Raw genomic sequence first — 19,553 nt, forward strand, 5'->3', positions numbered from 1 at the left:
TCACGCTTCAGTGTTCCCATTTCCAAGAATAAAAAGTTAACTACGGCAGCAAGAAAAGGCAAAACACCGAGAATTCACCCCTTTGGAAATAAATGTCTGCATCTCCATCCAGGTACAGAACCCTGACCAAGGGCAGGCATTTAGCAAAGCAGTTCGATGCCACTTGGGACACCCCCATAGCACATCAGAATCCCTGGGTTCAAATCCCAGCTCTGCTGCCGACTCCAACCTCCTGCTAATGTGCAGCCTGAGAGGCAACAGGTGATGCTTCAAGTAACTGGGTGCCCAACACCCACGCAGGAGACCCAGGTGTACACACAGACACCCAGCACTCACACACACAGCAGCTCCTGGCTTCAGCCTGGCCAAGCCCCAGCTGTTGCAGACATTTGGGGAGTGAACCAGCAGATGGGAGAGTGCCCTGTCTCTCTGCCTTTCAAATAAATGATTTTTCAAACATTTATTTATTTGAAAGACTGAATTACAGAGAGGTAGGGAGAGGTAGAGAGATCTTCCACTCACTGGTTCACTCCCCAAATGGCTGCCAAGGGCCAGGCTGAAGCTAAAAGCCAGGAGCTTCATCCGGGTCTTCTATGTAGGTGCTGGGGCCCAGGCACTCGGCCATCTTCCACGGCTTTCCCAGGCACATTAGCAGCGAGCTGGATCGGAAAGCACTCAAACCATTGCCCATGTGGGATGCTGGCACTGCAGATGGCAGCTTTACCTTCTACACCACAGCACTGGCCCCCAAAAATATTTATTTATGCAGAGCATAGCAGTACCAGAGGGAAGTCCTCACTTCCACCCAAGTGGTCCAGAAACAAAGACACAGAATGCCGCCCTATTCCTGCTGTGCACTGTTCAAGTTTGGGGGCTGCGTTGGTGCATACATTAACTGCTCCTTACACCTGTGAACGCCATCATTAGCCTGAAGTCACCCACTTCACCCAAAGGTGGGTGCGGTGCCCTCATCCATGATTCTACCTCCCAGGAGGGAGCCGGCTCATGTCCATGTCACAGAGCACTGGTGCTAAAAACAAGCAACACTAAACGATTCAAAGGTCGAATATCAAGGCCGAGGTTGTGGTGCAGGGCATGAAACCACTGTCTGTGACAGCGGCATCCCATAAGAGCGCTGGCTCAAGTCCCGGCTGCCTCGCTTCCGATCCAGGTCCCTACTAACACACCTGGGAAGGCAGTAGAAGATGGCCCAAGAGCTTGGGCCCCTGCACCCATGTGGGAGCCCTGGATAGAGCTCCAGCCTCTTGGCATCTGCCTGACCCAGCCCTGGCTGCTATGGCCATTGGCCATAGCTGTGTTGATCTGAAGCCAGGTACCAGGAGCTTCTTCCAGGTCTCCCATGCGAGTGCAAGGGCCCAAGCACTTGGGCCATCTTCTACTGCTTTCCCAGGCCACAGCAGAGAGCTGGATCGGAAGAGGAGCCGGGACTCGAACCAGTGCCCATATGGGATGTCGACACTGCAGACCAGGGCTTTAACCCACTGTGCCACAGCACTGGGCCCTCTCTCTGCATCTTTCCCTCTCTCTCTAACTGCCTTTCAAATGAATAAGTAAAGTGTAGGGGCTGGCGTTGCCTGCAGCGCCAGCATCCCATATGGGCACCAGTTCGAGTCTTGGCTGCTCCACTTCTGATCCAGCTCCCTGCTAATGTACCTGGAAAAACAGCAGAAGATGGCGCAAGTATTTGTGCCCCTGCACCTCTGTGGGAGCCCTGGAAGAAGCTCTTGGCTTCAAATCAGTGCAGCTCCAACTGCTGCAGCCATCTGGAGAGTGAACCAGCAGATAGAAGACCTCTCTCTCTCTGCATCTGCCTCTCTGTGATTCTGCCTTTCAAATAAATAAGTAAATCTTTTTTTTTTTTTTTTTTTTTTTTAAAGAAAGAAACCGGACCCTTCACGTGGTGCCTTTTAAGTGTCTCACCTGGCAAGACAGGCCAGGACTGGGGAACCACTGAAGGCCAGCTGGGTGAGGCCCGGTGCCTCCCAGCTGAGTAAGGGCCTGGCCAGGAGGCCATTCTTGCAAAGCCCAGGGCACCTCCACACGCCCTGCAGGCCCCTCCGCGAGCACCCCCTCCTCTCCAAACGTGAAGCCAGCTGGAAACAAACCCAGACAATCTGGCAGGGAACGGGAGTGGCCACCAAGACACTCATGGCCATCCACCCAATGGCAGCGGGAATTCAGATGAGCTTCCCTAAACGATAACAGTAATCAGGCAAAGTTCAACATACTTTTCATCAAATTCACTGAATTCTAAAACCAAGATGGCGCTGCTAATCTCCTGCTCCTGGCCTCACTTTGAGAGTCTGGCTCTGAGCAGTCAGTGGGCAGCAGGGGTGCAATCAAGAAAGCAGACAGGTCTGAGCGAGCAGACGCAGTGCACACAGGTGAGCACACACACATGGAAGCACACAGTACACACATGAGAGCACATGCACACATGGGAGCACACGCAATGCACACATGGGAGCACACGCAATGCACACATGGGAGCACACACAATGCACAGGTGAGCACACGCAATGCACAGGTGAGCACACGCAATGCACACATGGGAGCACACGCAATGCACAGGTGAGCACACGCAATGCACACATGGGAGCACACGCAATGCACAGGTGAGCACACACAATGCACACATGGGAGCACACGCAATGCACAGGTGAGTACATGCAATGCACAGGTGAGCACACACAATGCACACATGGGAGCACACACAATGCACAGGTGAGCACACGCAATGCACACATGGGAGCACACGCAATGCACACAGGTGAGCTCACACATACAGGCAGGGAGAACCGGAGGATGTGGGACACAAGCGGACATCCCCTGGCCTCTAACAGAAAGAAACTGCATCAGTTCAGGGTTTTGAGTCCCACCCGCCTGGTCCTGACCAGCACCACCTTGACGTGACATGCCTCTACCTGATCCTTCACTAAAATGCACGTATGTGAACATGAAAGCTGGAGACCACTCAGGGAAACCCGCCTTGGGTCTATAAGTCTACCTTATCCTACCCAGCTACAAATTCAGAACAAGCCGTGACCAGCATCGGCTCCGGTTCTGTGCACATCCTGGTGAAGTCACAAGTTCCGCAGGAATGACAAGTAAGCAAACCATCCAAGAGCTCTATCGGGTGACTCCAGACACACGGGCCAGTGGCACAGCTGCCTCGCGGGAGCACATGGGCAGTCTGACTGCTGCACAAGTCCAGTGTGCAGCCCTGGTACGGCTCATCACACTGCTCTGGACAGAGGAAGCGGCCCACCCCTGCAGAGGACCTTCTGCAGCCAGGCACTGGCCCTGCACACGCCATCCGGGACCTCCTTGGGTCCTCCAGCACCCACCGTCCTCATCTCAGATGAGGACAGACAGCCTGAACCCGCGACGGCCCCACTCAGAGTCATGCAGCCCGGCCGGAGGCAGGAGGGGGTCTCAACCCCATGTGTGTCAAGTGGGCCAGGCACCGCCCTCCACAGGGGCCCTCCAGAAAAGGTCTGAGGGCAGACGCCCAGGCCAGGAAGCAGCCTGGAGCCCATCACCAGCTCCTTACGGACCTCACTGGACACCGGAGTCCAGAAGCAGAAACGCTTTCCCGGCACAGGGCGCCAGCGACCGAGGGGGCAGCACCTGGTAGGGCCCCGCCAAGGGAGACTCACCCTTCCGAAGGACTCGCTTCTTGGCGCGGATGTCTGTCTCCAGCTCTGCTGCTCTGATGTAGATCCTGACAGACTGCGGGAGATGACGCACGGCTTGGGCCACCACGGCCTTGGCTGTGTCCCCGGGCTGCAGCCTGGCTGCTTCTAGCCAGACGTCTTCGCTCTGGAAGCAAAGGCAAAGTGCAGGAAGGGTGAGCTCAGGGGGCGGCAGCCGCAGGGCAGCAGCTGGGCCCCACCAGTGCTCCCTGTGATGCCGGGGTGTCCTCCACGCTCTGCAGTACCACAAGCTGCACAAGCACACACACAGCACTTGGAGTCTGTCTAACCGACACGCCAAAACAAAGTGCCGGCACAGTCCACTGAGAGGCAACCCTGGTCTTCAGGGCTCTCGCGTTAGCTGGGGCAGAGAGGTAACAGCACTCCTTCCCAGTAAGGCTGCCACGAAATCAAGCTCCACATGACAATGCACCAGGAACAGCAAGTCCTTTCCACTCTCCATAAGGAAAGTGACCTTCCCGACTGGACACCCGCCCAGCTGGACACCAGAAGGGCCCACAGACACACGTGAGCACTCGTCCCGTCTCCGGCAGCAGGCGTGCTGCCCGGCACGGCACTCACCTTGGGGCACATCTCCGTCCCCTTCATGATAAGGTTTCGAGCCACCTGCAGCTTCCCGGTGACTTCCTCCAGGCGGGCTGATGCGATCCAGGCTGGCGGGTGGTGAGGGTTTGTCTCCCGAACAGACTTGAGCAGCAGTCGAGCCTTCTTGATATCACTGTAGAATTGCACAGGGGTCAGGCCACACTGCCACGGGCCCTCAGGACCCACAAGGAAGGTGCCTGCTTCATCGTAGCCATCAGCGCCAATGTACCCACTCCACCAGACTCAAAACTCTGGTCAGCACCACCCCAAGCCTGTCTAACGCCCTGCAAACAACTTCTAGCACTCAGCTGCAGGACGGACGCCAGGAACTCCCTGCTCTGCCTCTGGGTCTGAAAAATCACTGAACACAACTGGCAACAGGTGCACTTTAGACGGAAACGGGACTGCTCCACTACACACCTGTCAGAACACCCGTGTCACAGGTCGCCTATCTTCCAAATTCAATCCTAAAAGGACAACCAGAGTTCCCGCCCCAACCCGGCAAAGGCAAAGCACTCACTTGATGTCCCCTCCGTGGGTTGGGATCATAGAATTTAAATCCGTCAGGTACCCTTTGGGGTCAACTACAGTCTGTCCACTCACCGAGTCAGATACCTGTGAGACAGGCCAAGCGGAGAGTCAGTGGACATGGCAGGGAGCAGCCCAGCGGCCCCCAGAAGCCCCTCCCACGACCCTGCATGCCCATGCGGTCAACAAGACAACTTCAACTCAGACGCCAGCGTGTGAGGACGGCAAACAGATTCTTCTACATGGGAAGAAGATTTATATTAAAGAATAAAACCCTCAAGTCTCAGGAAAAAACCCATCTAGCCATAAAAAAGGGTCTGAGTAAAACTTGGAAATCTTGAACGACTGATAATTTCACTAACTAAAAAATTCTTACTTATTTATGAATTTATTTTGTATCTGAGAGGCAGAGTGCTTCTGGCTACTGGTTCACGCCCACGTCAGGCAGGGCAGAGCAGGGCAGGGGTCGGGAACACCGCCCAGGTTCCCACATGGGGGCCAAGGACTCGACTGCTTGAGCCGCTCCAGGGTTTGCGTTTGCAGGAAGCTGGAATCAGGAGCAGAGCGGAGCCTCACACCCAGGTGCTGCCAGACAGAGGGTGTCTGGGCGTCCAGCAGGGGGCGCACCCTTGCCACAACCCCGCTCTCCTCTACTGGGAAAGGTCGTTTTCTTCACCTGCGCACTCAGTCCTGGGAGGGCACAGACGCAGCGGTGAGGGTGGAAGGGGCACCCCCTGCCCAGCTGCATCAGCCCCACCAACCCTGGTGGTCAACAAGCTGACCCACGTCACAGCCAGGTCACTCACATCCATATCTCCATGTACCTGAAATGCTAAGCAACAGAGAAAGACAACTAGAGGCAGGTACCTCCCATCTGCTGGCTCACTCTGCAGATTCCTCTAACAGCTGGGCTGGGCCAGGCACAAGCCAGGACTCGGAATGGAGTCTGGGTCTCTCCTGTGGGTGGCAGCACCCAAGTACTTGAGTACCACTCCTTCCCGAGGTGAGCATTAGCGGGAGCTGAGACTGGAAGTGGCGCTGCTACAGAAGCTGTGCCAACGTCCAGCCCTACTCTGGCTGAGTCTGCACACCGCCCCGATAACCACCACCAAACCACTGAGAGACAGACAGGACGTGACATGTCTCCAGCGATACACAAATGGCCAGAAAGTCCATGAGAAAGCTGCTCAGCCTCAGCGACCACGAGGGACCCGCAAGTGAAAGCCACACGATATGCCCACAGGGTGGTCACTTTCAGGAAAGAAAACAAATGATGACAAGAAACGGAGACTGGAGCCTGTGCATGGCTACCGCAGGTGTGACGTGGTGCAGAGGCCCACACCCCACGTCGCAGAGCGCCTTGCCTGGAGAGCCGCGTCCACTGCCCGTGCCAAGTCTGGGAGGCGGTTCGAGCAGCTGAGTCCCTGTCACTCTTGTCAGAGAGCTGGATTTTGTACCTAGCCCCTGGCTTCCACCTGGCCCAGGCCAGGCCACTGGGGGCATCTGGGACGTGAACCAGCAGATGGGAGCTCCCGCTCTTTCTCTACCTGACTTTAAAAAAATGAACAAACATGAAATTGCCACATGTTTGGCCAGCACTGTGGCTCAATAGGCTAATCCTCCACCTTGCGGCGCCGGCACACCGGGTTCTAGTCCCAGTCGGAGCGCCGGATTCTGTCCCGGTTGCCCCTCTTCCAGGCCAGCTCTCTGCTGTGGCCCGGGAGTGCAGTGGAGGATGGCCCAGGTGCTTGGGCCCTGGACCTGCATGGGAGACCAGGAAGAAGCTCCTGGCTCCCGCCATCAGATCAGCACAGCTCTAGCCATTGCAGCCATCTGGGGAGTGAACCAGTGGATGGAAGACTTCTCTCTCTGCGCCTCTCCTTATCTCTGTGTAACTCTTTCAAATAAATAAATAAATCTTTTTTAAAAAGTCTTATTTGTACAAGAATAAAATCCAGTCTGGTTAAAACAATGAGAAGTCTTTCAAGGGAACTCAGGGCAGGAAGCTGCGGCTGGGGTTTCCACGTCACGGTGGAATGTGTGGACGCCCACGTCACGGTGAATGGAGGGTGGCAGAACTCGCAGCCAGCACGGACAGCGCTTGCTGGTGACAGCGCCATGGCAGCCGACCTTAGCGGGACTTCCTGCTGTGGACACGTCCTCCTCCTCTGGAGAGGCGGGCAGCTAACAGACTGTCTGCTGAGGAAGGGATCCCCGGCATCGTGGGGAAGACGCTCTGGCGCCCCCTACCGGGCCCTCACGGGCTGGGGCTTCCACCCAGCGCACTCCTCACTGCAGGCTCCTCAGGCCATTTCCTGACACAAATCACCTCCCCCTCTGCCTCCAGCAGGGACCTCCTGGTCACCGCCAGTCACTGCCCCAGAGCTGCCTGCCTCCTGTGTGCTGAATTCTAAGTACCTTCCCGCATCTACTGGAATGATCACACGTATTTTTCTTTATTTTGAATTTACCACCCTGAAATCCAGAAGTAAACAGAATTCGCTTATGAAAAACAATCATGGGGCCAGCGCTGTGGCGAAGCGGGTAAGGCCACCAGCAGCAGTGCCAGCATCCCATATGGGCACTGGTTTGAATCCTGGCTGCCTCTGATCCAGCTCTCTGCTGTGGCCTGGGGAAGCAGCAGAAGATGGCCCAAGTCTTTGGGCCCCTGCACCCATGTGGGAAAACCTGCAGGAAGCTCCTGGCTCCTGGCTTCAGATTGGCATGGCTCTGGCCACTGCAGCCACATGGGGAGTGAACCAGCGGATGGAAGGCACCTCCCCTCTCTCTCTATAACTCTCCCTTTTAAATAAATAAATAAATCCTTTAAAAAAAAAAAATGAAAACAAAGTAAGGTGTTCAACAAAGGCCTCCGGAAAAAAAAAATCACAGGGAACGGTGCTGTGGCGCTGTGGGTTAAGCTGCCGCCTGCGATGCCAGCATCCCATATGGGCACCAGTTCGAGTCCCCGCTGCTCCACTTCCAATCTAGCTGACTGTAGTGCAGCTCGGAGGCAGGGAACCCAGCCCCAGTGCTTGGGCCCTTGCACCCATGTGGGAGATGTGGACGGAGCTCCTGGCTCCTGGCTTTGGTCTGGCCCAGCCTCGGCAATAGTGGCCATCTGGGGGGTCGATCATCTGATGGAAGACCTCGCTCGCTCACTCTCTCTGCCTCTGTAATTCTGTCAAATAAATAAGAAATCCAAAATAAAGAGCAAACAACTCTCAGAAATTATAAATTATTTTAAAAAACAAGGTACAGTAAACGATCAAGTGAAATTTAAGTTTCCCACTGCTAGAAAGGTAATGGCTGTGTGTTCATTCTATTTTCTCTATTTCCAGTCGTGTGAAATTCCCTTACAAACACCTAGAGGGACAGGTTAATACCCTACTTGGGATGCCTACAGCCCTTATCAGAAGGCCTGGGTTCAAGTCTCAGGTCCACTTCCAGGCCCAGCTTCTGGCTGATGTGCACTCTGGGAGACAGCAGGTGATGGCCCAAGTACTCTGGTTCCTGCCATCCAAATGGGTGACCTGTACTGGGTTCCAGACTCCTGGCTGCAACCTGGAACAGCCCTGACTGTTGTGGGCATTTCAAGAGTGATTCAGTAAATGGAAGTCCTCTCTCTGCCTTTCAAATAAAATTAAATGAATAGGGGCTGGCGCTGCAGTGCAGTGGGCTAACACCCTGGCCTAAAGCGCCAGCATCCCATATGGGTGCCGGTTCAAGACCCGGCTGTTCCAATTCCAATCCAGCACTCTGCTATGGTCTAGGAAAGCAGTGGAAGATGGCCCAAGTCCTTGGGCTCCTACACCCACGTGGGGGACCCAGAAGAAGCTCCTGGCTCCTGGCTTCAGATAGGCACAGCTCTGGCCACTGCGGCCAATTGGGGACTGAACCATCGGATGGAAGACTTCTCTCTCTCTGCCTCTCCTCTCTCTGTATAACTCTTTCAAATAAAATAAATAAATATTTAAAAAAATTAAATGAATAGAGAATTAGAAAAATGTACACGAAGCCTCATTAAATGAACAGAGAATTAGGAAAATGTACACGAAGCCTCCACTCAGCAGGCCATCATGCCCTGGCAGAGAGCTTCCCGCACACATGCCCGGCCACTGGCCTGCAGGTGTGCTCTTCCCGGGGCCGGCTCTCTGGACTGCAGCCTTTTCTGCTTCGTGAAGTCCTTACTTTCTAAATAAACAACTTTGAAAACATTTTCCTTCATGACTCCAGAGGTCAACATCAAAAGCAACAGGGCTTGGAGCAGCCGATCTCCAGAGCACAGGGTCTGCTCCCTACAGGCCTCAGGCCACTCCCAGGAGCAGGAAGCGAATCCTCCCACTTAGCATTCACGTGCAGAGGGCAGACCTAGCACACGACCCACAGGGTCCCCGTGGCTCCCTCAGCTGCAGCAGAGCCCAGGCCCCCAAGCGAAGGCAGGCAAGTGGCGGGGCTGGTCCCTGGCCTGCAGCACCCGGGCCCCTGTTGGGGGAAACAAGGACTTACCTGCATGGACGCCCAACCATTCTTCTTAACGGGACACAGAACCTTACATCACCAAAGGCCTGCTCACCTCATGACAAAGCATCAGCAAAGAATAATCCCTCACCTTTCTGCTCTGGGTTTGTCAGCTTTTTTAAAACAAACATGTTAGTTCCCTAACAAGAAAACAGAAATCTTTCAGCAGCAGGTGTAAGAAAACAGAGCATGCAACCCTCACCTGGCTGAGCCTCATGTCCATCAGGGTGTTCCGGGCCTGGCCAATCTTCCTCATGTCCAGCTCTCCTGTGCCAGGTGTCATGAGCCCCGGTGTCATGCCCCCTGGGTATGGGGTGTTCAGCCCCCCTGGGTAGGGTGTGTTAAGACCTCCGAATTGCTGTGGGAAAAGGGTGGCTCAGTCACAGCACCAAATGCAGGAGCACTTAGCCCAGCACCCTGCGCCCTGGTGGACACTCACAGTTTGTCGAGGATCCACTGAGGTGTGGCTCTCTCCAGTCTGTAAATGTTTGGCAAAGAAACTGTCGGGGACGGGGGTCAGCTTCTCGTAGCGCGGGCTCCGCTGTCGCTTGTTCCTGGCATCGCCAACCTCAGGGATGCTCAGCCACTCTTCTTCCGTGACTTCTGCCAACTTCCTCTGCAGAGCCAGCCCCCAAAACATGAATCCGCTGCAGAGCCCCAAGGCACAGACAAGACTGTGCTCCCTCCCTCAGCCCCAGATCAGCACCTGTTACAAGGTTCATGGTCAGCGCCACGGTGCTGTATGAAATTCAGTGACAAAACAACAAAGCCAACCGATGCAGAAACGGCGCTCTGCTCCACTCAGAACTGACCTACTACCTACTGATGATCAACCCGTCAGGGACGGCATCTGGCCTTGCGTTAAGATGCCAAGTCCCAGTCAGAGTGCCTGGAGTTGTTCCCGGGTTCGTTCCCAGCTCTGGCTCCCAACTCCGGCTTCCTGCCAAGGTAGACCCTGGGAGGCAGTGGGGATGGCTCAAGTAGTTGCATCCCTGCAACCCACAGGAGAGACCTGGATTGATTTTCTGACTCCCAGCTTCAAACCCCGTCTTGGCTGCTGTAGGCACTGGGGAACGAACTAGAGGACGGGGACTCTGGCCTGTCTCTCTCTCTGCCTCCCCAATGCTCTGTCTCTCTCTGTCTCTGTCTCTGTCTCTCTCTCTGCCTCCCCAATGCACAGTGGGCTAAGCCACCACCTTTGAGGTCAGCATCCCATATGGGCACTGATTCAAGTCCCAGCTGCTCCATTTCCAATCCAGCTCCCTGTCAATGCGCCTGGGAAAGCAGAGGAAGATGTTCCAAGTGCTTCAGCCTATCACCCACATGGGACACGAGATGTCTTTGCCCTGGCCATTGCAACCACTTAAGCAATGAACCAGCAGATAAAAGATCTATTTTTCCCTCTCTGTAACTGTGCCTTACTAATAAATAAATAGATAAGGGCCAGCACTGTGGCGTAGTGGGTAAAGCTGCTGCCTATAGTGCCGGCATGCTATATGGGCACCAGTTTGAGTCCTAGCTGCTCCACTTCCGATCCAGCTCTCTGCTATGGTCTGGGAAAGCAGTGGAAGATGACCCAGTCCTTGGGCCCCTGCACCCGCATGGGAGACCCAGAAGAAGCCCCTGGCTCCTGGCTTCGGATTGGCCCAGCTCCAGCAATTGCGGCCAGTTGGGGAGTGAACCAGCGGATGGAAGACCTCTCTCTCTCTCTCTCTCTGCCTCTCTGTAACTCTGCCTTTCAAATAAAAAATCTTTAAAAAAAAAAATTTGGGTGCAAAGAGTTTTTAAAAACAAACACATAAACACATATATAAACACATAAATAAATAAATACAGAGATAAACACGTAGATTAATAAACACATAGACAACCGTATGGGGACAGATACGTGGGACAACGCCATCTAACACTGCAGGCTGTCTCCTCTGGAAGCAGTGTGAGGTGCAACACTTTACAGACAACTCCTATGAAGGGAACTGAGAACGCACGAGGCTGGGGAAGAATTTAAACATGTTTCAGGCTCAACAAGACCTCAGTCAACTATGCCCAGGACGCTGGGACAATGCTACAGAGCGTGCTGTGCAGGGGTTTCCTCACGTCCGCCTGGCTCCTCACCAGACCTCATCACCTCACTCGGGCCTCCCAGCATCGGAGCCAGGCAGTACTGGGGGCTGCAGGATGCACAGCCCACACTGCCCACTGTTGGAAACAGACCCTTGCTTGAAGGGAGAACCTGCATACTCCATCTGCCCACCCCTGGAAAGAACGGCCGCAGAGTAAGTGAGAAAATGACAAACTCGAAGGGACATGGAAGTGGAAGAAGAGAATGAACTGAAGAGATGGAACGGATGAACTCGGAGTCAGAGGCCCGCTGCAGCCTCAGTCTACACAGGGGCCACCGCCCCACGGCACCCCACGTGCACACCAGCTCAAATCCCAGCTGCTTCACTTCCGATCCAGCTCCCTGCTAATGCACCTAGGAAAGCAGTGGAAGACGGCCCAAGTGCTTGGGCACCTGCACCTGCACAGGAAACCCGGGTGGCGTTCAGGCTATGGAGCAGCCCTGGCCACTGCAGTCATTTGGGGAGTGAATCAGCAGATGGAAGACTGCTCTCTCTCTCTAACTCTGCCTTCCAAATAAATAAACTAATAAAACTAATAAAAAACTATGTGAGAATTCTGGTAGTGCTAAAAAACCACATAAACTTCAAGTTAAAAAAAAAAGATTTCTTTGACAGAGAAACCTCCTACCCACTGCTTCACTCCCCAAATGGTCACAGTGGCCAGGACTGGGCCAGGTGGAAGCCAGGAGCCTGGAGACCCCTTGGTGCCTCCCATGTGGTGACAGGGACCAAGCAAGGGAGGTGATGGGAAGTGGAGCAGCCAGGACTGGAACCAGTGTTCCACTATGGGATGCTGGCGTCGCCACACCACACCAGCTCCCATGTTCCCCCGTGTGTTGTGTCAGGGGTGGAAAAGTATTTTTACACACACACATGGAACCACAGGCGGGCTGGGCAGCCCGGCCATGCTAACTGCTTACATGCCCAAGAATGGCCACCCCATCTGCTTACTTTGAGATCTGAGAATTGTTGTTGGATTTTGGGGCGCTCCATACGGTACTTCTCAATTTCTTCTTTTTCTCTCTGCTCCCTAGAAAATAAAACACGTGCATGCATTAGAAATACAGACAGCGGGCCAGCACTATAGCACAGTGGGTACAGCCGCCGCCGGCGATGCCAGATCCCATATGGACGCTGGTTCAAGTCCTGGCTGCTCCACTTCTGATCCAGCTCCCTGCTAATGAGCCTGGGAAAAGAAGTGGAAGACAGCCCAAGTGTTTGGGCCCCTGCACCCACGTGGGAAACCCAGATGAAGCTCCTGGCTTTGGCCATTTGGGGACTGAACCAGTGGATGGAAATCTCTCCCTCTCTCTCCTCTTCTTCCAACTCTACCTTTCAAATAAGTAAAAATAAAATAAGTAAAATGAAATAGGGTGATGTCTGGCCTGGCAGTGAGACACACGTGAAGACACCCGGGTCCAATGCCCAGCTCCAGACCTGGACTCCGGCTTCCTGCCAAGGGAAGCCCTGGGAGGCAGTGGCGACGGCTCACGTGGTTATAGATTCCTGTCACAAACACGGCGGACCTGGACGCAGCTCCTGGCTTTTCAGCTCGGGCTCAATGCAGTACCAGGAGTGGACCAGTGGTGGGCAGCAAACTGTCTCTCCACTGGTCTCCTCTTGTCTTTGAAACAAGAAAAAAAAAAAAATACCCCATGTCCACTGTAAAATCAAAGTTGCTTTGCCGTATGTTTCCATTCGCCAAAAACAGCAACCCCATATTCTGAGCAGCTGAAACGCATTGTAACTCCATGTAAGATAAATCTTCAGGCTCCCCTCATAACTACCTTGACATATTGGGTTGGGTTGTTCTGTTAATTTTCTTTTGCTTTTTTGTGTGTGCTTTTTTGGTTTTACTTTTAGATTTAAGATCATTAAATTTGCTGTGGGGTAGGGAGCTAAACCTCTACCCGTGGCACCAGCATCCCAAATGGGCACAGGTTCATGTCCCAGCTGCTCCTCTTCTAATCCAGCTCTCTGCTGTGGCCTGGGAAAGCAGTAGAAGATGGCCCACGTGCTTGGGTCCCTGCACCTGTGTGGGAGACCCAGAAGAAGCTCCTGGCTTTGGATCAGCGCAGTTCCGGCCATTATGGCCGTTTGGGGAGTGAATTAGCAGATAGAAGACCTTTCTCTCTGTCTCTAACTCTACCTCTCAACTAGAGAAAATCTTTTAGGAAGAAAAGAAAACACATCTAACACACCTAGCCTACTCCCCAGCAGAGCTGACCAGCTGCCTGTCTCGTGGTCACTGGGAGCTGTGGCCACTGCTGTGGCCCAGCATGGCCCTTAGCAGCAGCCCAGGCAAAGCCCAAGGTGCAGTACCTCAAGGGCAGTGCTGCTGAATGTGCGTCACTTCTGCGCCCCAACGTCCAAGCACAGCAGTCACCACATCCAGGACCAGGTCGAGTCCAGCTGCTCTGCTCCAGACCCTGCTCCCTGCTGTGGCCTGGGAGAGCACCAGAGGATGACTCAGGCGCGAGGGCCCCTGCACCTGCTGGGAGACCCAGAAGCTCCTGGCTCCTGGCTTCAGCCTTGCCCAGCCCTGGTCACTGTGGCCACTGGGGGATGGAAGATCTCTCTCACCCAGTCCCTCCCCTGTAACTCTGCCTTTCAAATACATAAACCTTTTTTTTTTTTTTTTAATCAGCGTCACTGTCACAAGAAAGTGAAAGGCAGAAGGGGGAATTCGCCATGATGCGTGTGCACAGTGGACGTGAGGTGCGACCTGGATGTGCTCTGCCCTGAGCGCTGGCTGTCGGGTGACGGGGCTGGGCTTAGTGCTGTGAAGTGTCGCAAAGCCACTGTGCCCATGGAAGACGGCAAATGAGCCTGTGGACCTGCAGGGGGTGGTGGTGTGGTCAGGGAGCTCGGGCCAGTGATGGGGCAGTGATACCAGGCGCTAGGCCAGGCCCCACAAGCACTGTGTCCTCGCACCCTGCAGCACATCCGGTGCCCTCTACAGGGCCCTCGACCCAGCCAGAAACACAGCCCCAACCACAGCGAAGCAACGTGCAAACTGTGAGGTAGCACGGGGACTGCGGCGTGTACTGCTGTTCCTTCTTCCCGCTGTTCTGTCATGGAAGCCTCCAGGATAAAAGGGTTTTAAAAGCCACCACTTTGGGCCGGCACCACGGCTCACTAGGCTAATCCTCCGCCTAGCGGCACCGGCACACCGGGCTCTAGTCCCGGTCAGGGTGCCAGATTCTGTCCCGGTTGCCCCTCTTCCAGGCCAGCTCTCTGCTGTGGCCAGGGAGTGCAGTGGAGGATGGCCCAAGCGCTTGGGCCCTGCACCCCATGGGAGACCAGGAGAAGTACCTGGCTCCTGCCATCAGATCAGCGTGGTGCGCCAGCCGCAGCGCGCTGGCCGCGGCGGCCATTGGAGGGTGAACCAACGGCAAAGGAAGACCTTTCTCTCTGTCTCTCTCACTGTCCACTCTGTCAAAAAAAAAAAAAAAAAAAAAAAAAAAAAGCCACCACTTTTTACTATGACTTTCTAGATGTGTCCATGTCACTGTGTTTAAAACGAATTAATGTCAAAGTACTGGAATCAAATCAATGAATGCAAAACCATTTACACCTAATTACTATTCACACGCCCTGATTTAAAAACAAGTTTTCAAAAACTCCACAAAATTCAACTTCATTCTCCTAAAGTTATTTTGAAAAAAATTAGAAGTTTTATATACATATACATATATATACATATATATGTATGTTAGGGGAAGTTACAAAATTACCAGTTATAAGCCCCCCACCCCATGTCACAGCACCAGTTCAAGTCCCCTGCTAGAGACGGAGGGCAGTGGGTGACGGCTCACGTACTTGGGCCCCTGTACCCACATAGAAGACCTGCGTGGAGCGCCTGGCTCCCAGCTTTGCATCAGCCCAGCTCCGGCTGTTGCAGCCATCTGGGGAGTGAACCAGCAGATGGAAGACCTCTTTCTAGTCTCTCTGCCTTTCAAATAAAATAAATCTTTTTTTAAAAATTGTACGTATCAACAGCAATACAAAAAAGAAAATGAACCAAGAGATTAACTGTTACTTTTTCTTCTTTAATTTTTAGTTTTTAACAGATTCAATGTGATTTGCAAATATAATTCTTTTTCTTAAGAAATGTTTTTTTTAAAGACTTATTTATTTGAAAGAGTTACAGAAAGTGAGATAGAGCAAGATTTTCCATCCAGTGGTTCATTCCCCAAAGGGCCACAACAACCGGCGCTGAGCCAGGCTGAGGCAGGAGCTTCTTCCGGGTCTCCCACACGGGTGCAGGGGCCTAAGGACTTGGGCCATTTTCCACTGCTTTCCCAGGGACATCAGCAGGGAGCTGGATCAGAAGTGGAGGGTGCCCAGGCCCCTGGCAGATACAAGTCTAGGAACACACTGATCGTCCCTCCCTCCCCCTCCCTCCCCGCCCTCCCTCCCTCCACTGTTACTTCTCTGAGCTTGTGAAGAAACGTCACACTCTTTCCTATTCTCAACCTTGGTTTCCTATCATGCTATGACGTAAATGTGTTTTCTTTATAATAAAAAAGTCAGCAGCTTGCAAAGCAGCAGAGTTTACTGTGCTTCCTCCCGGGACGTGCCGGCCAGCAGCCCCGGCTGGCGGAGCAGGGACAGCTCGAGCACCTGGCAGAGGGCCCCTGGTGTGCAGCAGGACGCCGAGGACACGTGCTCGCGGGCCGGCCTGGCCTGAGCTCCCTAACCCACTCTACCACCAGCCACTTCCAAGTTCAACTTCACACAAGTTAGTCCCCATCACTGCATCCACTTGAAAGGGGGCAATGCTGACGCACAAAGCAAGCCTCCAAGTCCTGCTGACCCCTGCACAGCCAGCAGTGCGCTCTCCCCCGTGGCCCAACACATCCACGTGTAGTGGCCACGCACCACAGAGCTCCGGGAGGAGCAGCTGCCACGGTTCCTGCAGCTTTTCTACAAGCCTGAGCCAGTAGAGGAAGTGTGTGTGTGTGTGTGTCGGCGTGAGCGTCGGCCCGGTACCTTCTCTCCTTCCTCCTCTCGTCCATCCTCTTGTCCAGCGCTGCGTAGATGGCGTCCGCCTCCTCATCGTCCTTCTCGTAGGGCCCGCTGGAGAAGAGGCTGCCGGCATAGCCGTTGAACTGAGGACCAAACAGCACACTCAGAGGGGCCACACCCCCACAGGACCCCTCTCACAGAGCTCCTGCACACACCCAACCGGAGGGTGCCAGGGGCCTGAGACAGAGCAGCCACCCGGGTTGGAAGAGCCTGGAAGGGTAAAGAGCGAGGGTCCCAGACCAGGCCCTCCTTGATGGGAGCACTGGTGAAACCCCAGCCAGATCAGCAGTCACGAGTGACGCCCAGCAGGGGCAGCCACCTGCAGAGCCGGCACACCTGGCAGTGACCCTCAGCGCCGCGGCCCTGGAAGCAGCGCTGACGCTCACGTCTCTGCGCCGTCACCTGGACTGAGTCCCGGCTCCCACAGTGGACAGAGTGAACAAACGGAACCACCAGCCTGCTCTCAATCCAATCAATCACATGGACAATAACAACGTGTCACCGTTAATTTCCAGGTTTTGGTAAGTGTCGCAAGGTCAGAAAGATGAGCGCTGGGGTGTACTCGGCTAAGCCTCCGCCTGTGGCACCAGCACCCCATGTGGACGCCGGTTTGTGTCCTGGCTGCCCCACTTCCGATCCAGCTCCCTGCTAAGGCCTTGCAAAGCAGAAGATGGCCCAAGTCCTTGGGCCCCTGCCCCTGCGTGGGAGACCTGGAAGAAGCTCCTGGCTTCAGATTGGCCCAGCTCCAGCCGCTGTGGCCATTTGGGGCATGAACCAGGATAGAAGAGCTCTCTCTGTGTTTCTCCCTTTTTTTGTAACTCTGCCTCTCAAATACGTAAATAAAATCTAAGGAAAAAAAAAAAAAAGATGGGGAAAGCTTCGTGAAGAGTATACAGGAACATAGGAATCTTTTTTCTTGAACTGTTTTTGGTATTATTTTTCCAACTTCATGCAAGCTTATTTATTTCAAAATTAAAATTCATTGCTTAACTTTTTATTTTATTAAAGCAGTAAAAGGCCCAACCCCCACACCCAGCGTAAGTGGGACAACTGTCACAGGCAACCAGCCACCGCCCACTTCCCTCGCCAATAACAAAACTAATTCTCCTCGAGTCTCCTCAGGGGACAGGCGTCACCTGTCAGACTGCCCTGCTGCGAGGCACCGCGCCAAAGCGACAGGGCGCGAAGACCCTGGGCGAGGATGCGCCTTCCAAAGGCGCTTCCCTCCCCACGCCACACCGAAGACGTCTGTGGGCGGCTGGGGACCCGCAGACCGCCCGGCCGCACACGCACCTCGTCGTAGTTGGTGTCGTTCAGGTCCTCGTCGTCATCGTCGGCAGCCTGGTTCTTCTTCATCTGGTCCCCAACGGTCCTCTTGCCGGGGGGTGCATGGCGATCGTCCACGGGGTCGTTGGCGTCCCGGGCAGGTCCGATGTCCGACCGGGTGGTGAAGCCGGTAGCCCTGCGGCAGACCAAGGCGCCGTCAGCCGGCTCCTGCACCTGCCCCTGGAAGCCCCCAGCGCCCAGGTCTCCACCCAGGCTTCTCCGCTCCACAGCCACGCAGGCCCACAGACCCAGCCTGGCCCAGCCAGGCCCCTCTCTGGGTGCAACCGGCAGCTGCCCAGGCTGTGAACCCAGCACCAGGGCAGGCACCGCTCCTCCCCAGGCCGCGACACCCACCACCGCCGGTAACCGCCTGCAACTCCTGCCGACGCGGCTCTGAGCAGGGCAGCCCTTCTTTTATTTATTTACTTGAAAGGCAGAGTTACAGAGAGCGAGGAAGACGGAGACAGCTTCCATCCGCTGGCTCACTCCCCAGACGGCTGCAGCGGCCGGGGGCCTCCTCCGGGTCTCCCACCCGGCTGGCGGGGGCCCACACACTTCTTCCACTGCCTTTCCCAGGCCGACCCCAAGCCGTCTCCTGAGGCCGGCCCGCGCCCAGCGCACGCTCCAGTGTCCCCAGCTCCCCAGCCCTGGCACGCGAGGCTCCCGCGTCCCCCCTGCGGCACCGCCCGCACGCCCCAGCCCGCCCCCTGCCCTGCCGCATCTCCCCGGCCCCCGGAGCGTCCCAGGGTCCCGGGGGTCCCGCGGCTCCGCCCTGCTCCTCCCACCCCGCACGTCCCCACGCCCTCCCCAAGCACCAACAACACAGGAGTGGGCGGCCGTTCACGGCGGTCACCTCCCTTCAGGCGCAGGCACCAGCCCCACGGGGACCCGCTCCCCGTTCGTCCCCGCCGGCCGAAGCCCTCCTCTCGCCCAGTCCCAGTCCAGCCCCGGCCTCTCCGCCCCCGGCCCGGCCGCAGGCCTCACCCCCGGCCCAGCCCCGGCACGTAGCCGAGCGGGGCGGGCATGCCCAGGAACGGCTTCTTCTTCTTGTTCATGGCGGTGAGGAGAAGACGCGAAGCCGCAGCCTGAGCCTCCGAGACGAGCCCGCCACAGCGCTGTCGTCGCGAAGGGTCGCAGGCGTCGCGTCACCCGCGCCCCGGAAGCAGAGCGCGCAGTCCGCCCGAGGCTCCGCCCACCCCGGGCTCCCGGGCGGAAGCTGCGGAGCGGGTACCGCCCACTTCCGGCCCGCCGGGCAAGGGAGCCGGAGCGCCCCCTGGTGGAGCGGCGGGGCCGCGCCCTCCCGCGCGCTCGGTGGCGCTCCCGGAACCTCCCCGTGCGGGCCGAGCCGCGCGCGTGTGGACCTGGGCGCCGGCGGACTGCAACCCCGCACGCCCCGGCGGCACCCTGGCCGTTCCTGGGAGGGCTGGAGCCGCCGCGTCCGCAGCTCCTGAGAGCCAGTGGCCGAAGACCGATGGGTCCCGCGTTGTGTCGCGGGGGGCTGACTGGTCCCGCCGCCCAGGTCCCACGCAGGGCGCCGCTTGCGGGCCCAGGGGCTCTACTGCTCTCCCGGCTGCCTGCCACGGCTCCGGGGAAGGCGGGCGACGATGCCTGAGCTGGCCCTCGCCTGGACCTAGCCCTGGTAGCGGTTTGGGGGGCGAATCGGTGGGTGGGAGATCTCTCGCCCTGTGCCCTCCGTCAATCA

The 19,553-nt window shown here is 55.9% G+C and overlaps 1 protein-coding gene across 3 annotated transcripts in view; it reads right to left on the reverse strand.

The window, feature by feature from the left end:
• Nucleotides 1–19,553, reverse strand: part of PRPF6 (pre-mRNA processing factor 6) — a 41,883-nt gene that overhangs the window by 17,820 nt on the left and 4,510 nt on the right. For 2 of the 3 annotated variants that reach the window (XM_070051571.1, XM_070051572.1), the window contains exons 2-9: nucleotides 17,819–17,987; nucleotides 16,490–16,608; nucleotides 12,446–12,524; nucleotides 9,811–9,987; nucleotides 9,574–9,729; nucleotides 4,843–4,937; nucleotides 4,299–4,455; nucleotides 3,681–3,843 (exon numbers count right to left, since the gene is read on the reverse strand). In XM_070051571.1, the coding sequence (XP_069907672.1) occupies nucleotides 3,681–3,843; nucleotides 4,299–4,455; nucleotides 4,843–4,937; nucleotides 9,574–9,729; nucleotides 9,811–9,987; nucleotides 12,446–12,524; nucleotides 16,490–16,608; nucleotides 17,819–17,987 (1,115 nt within the window). Of the gene's footprint in view, nucleotides 1–3,680; nucleotides 3,844–4,298; nucleotides 4,456–4,842; nucleotides 4,938–9,573; nucleotides 9,730–9,810; nucleotides 9,988–12,445; nucleotides 12,525–16,489; nucleotides 16,609–17,818; nucleotides 17,988–18,835; nucleotides 19,065–19,553 lie in introns of those variants that run through there. The other variant, XM_051829067.2, reaches the window with a different exon arrangement.

This window comes from Oryctolagus cuniculus, chromosome 11, assembly GCF_964237555.1.
Source record: "Oryctolagus cuniculus chromosome 11, mOryCun1.1, whole genome shotgun sequence".
NCBI classification, from domain to species: Eukaryota; Metazoa; Chordata; class Mammalia; order Lagomorpha; family Leporidae; genus Oryctolagus; species Oryctolagus cuniculus.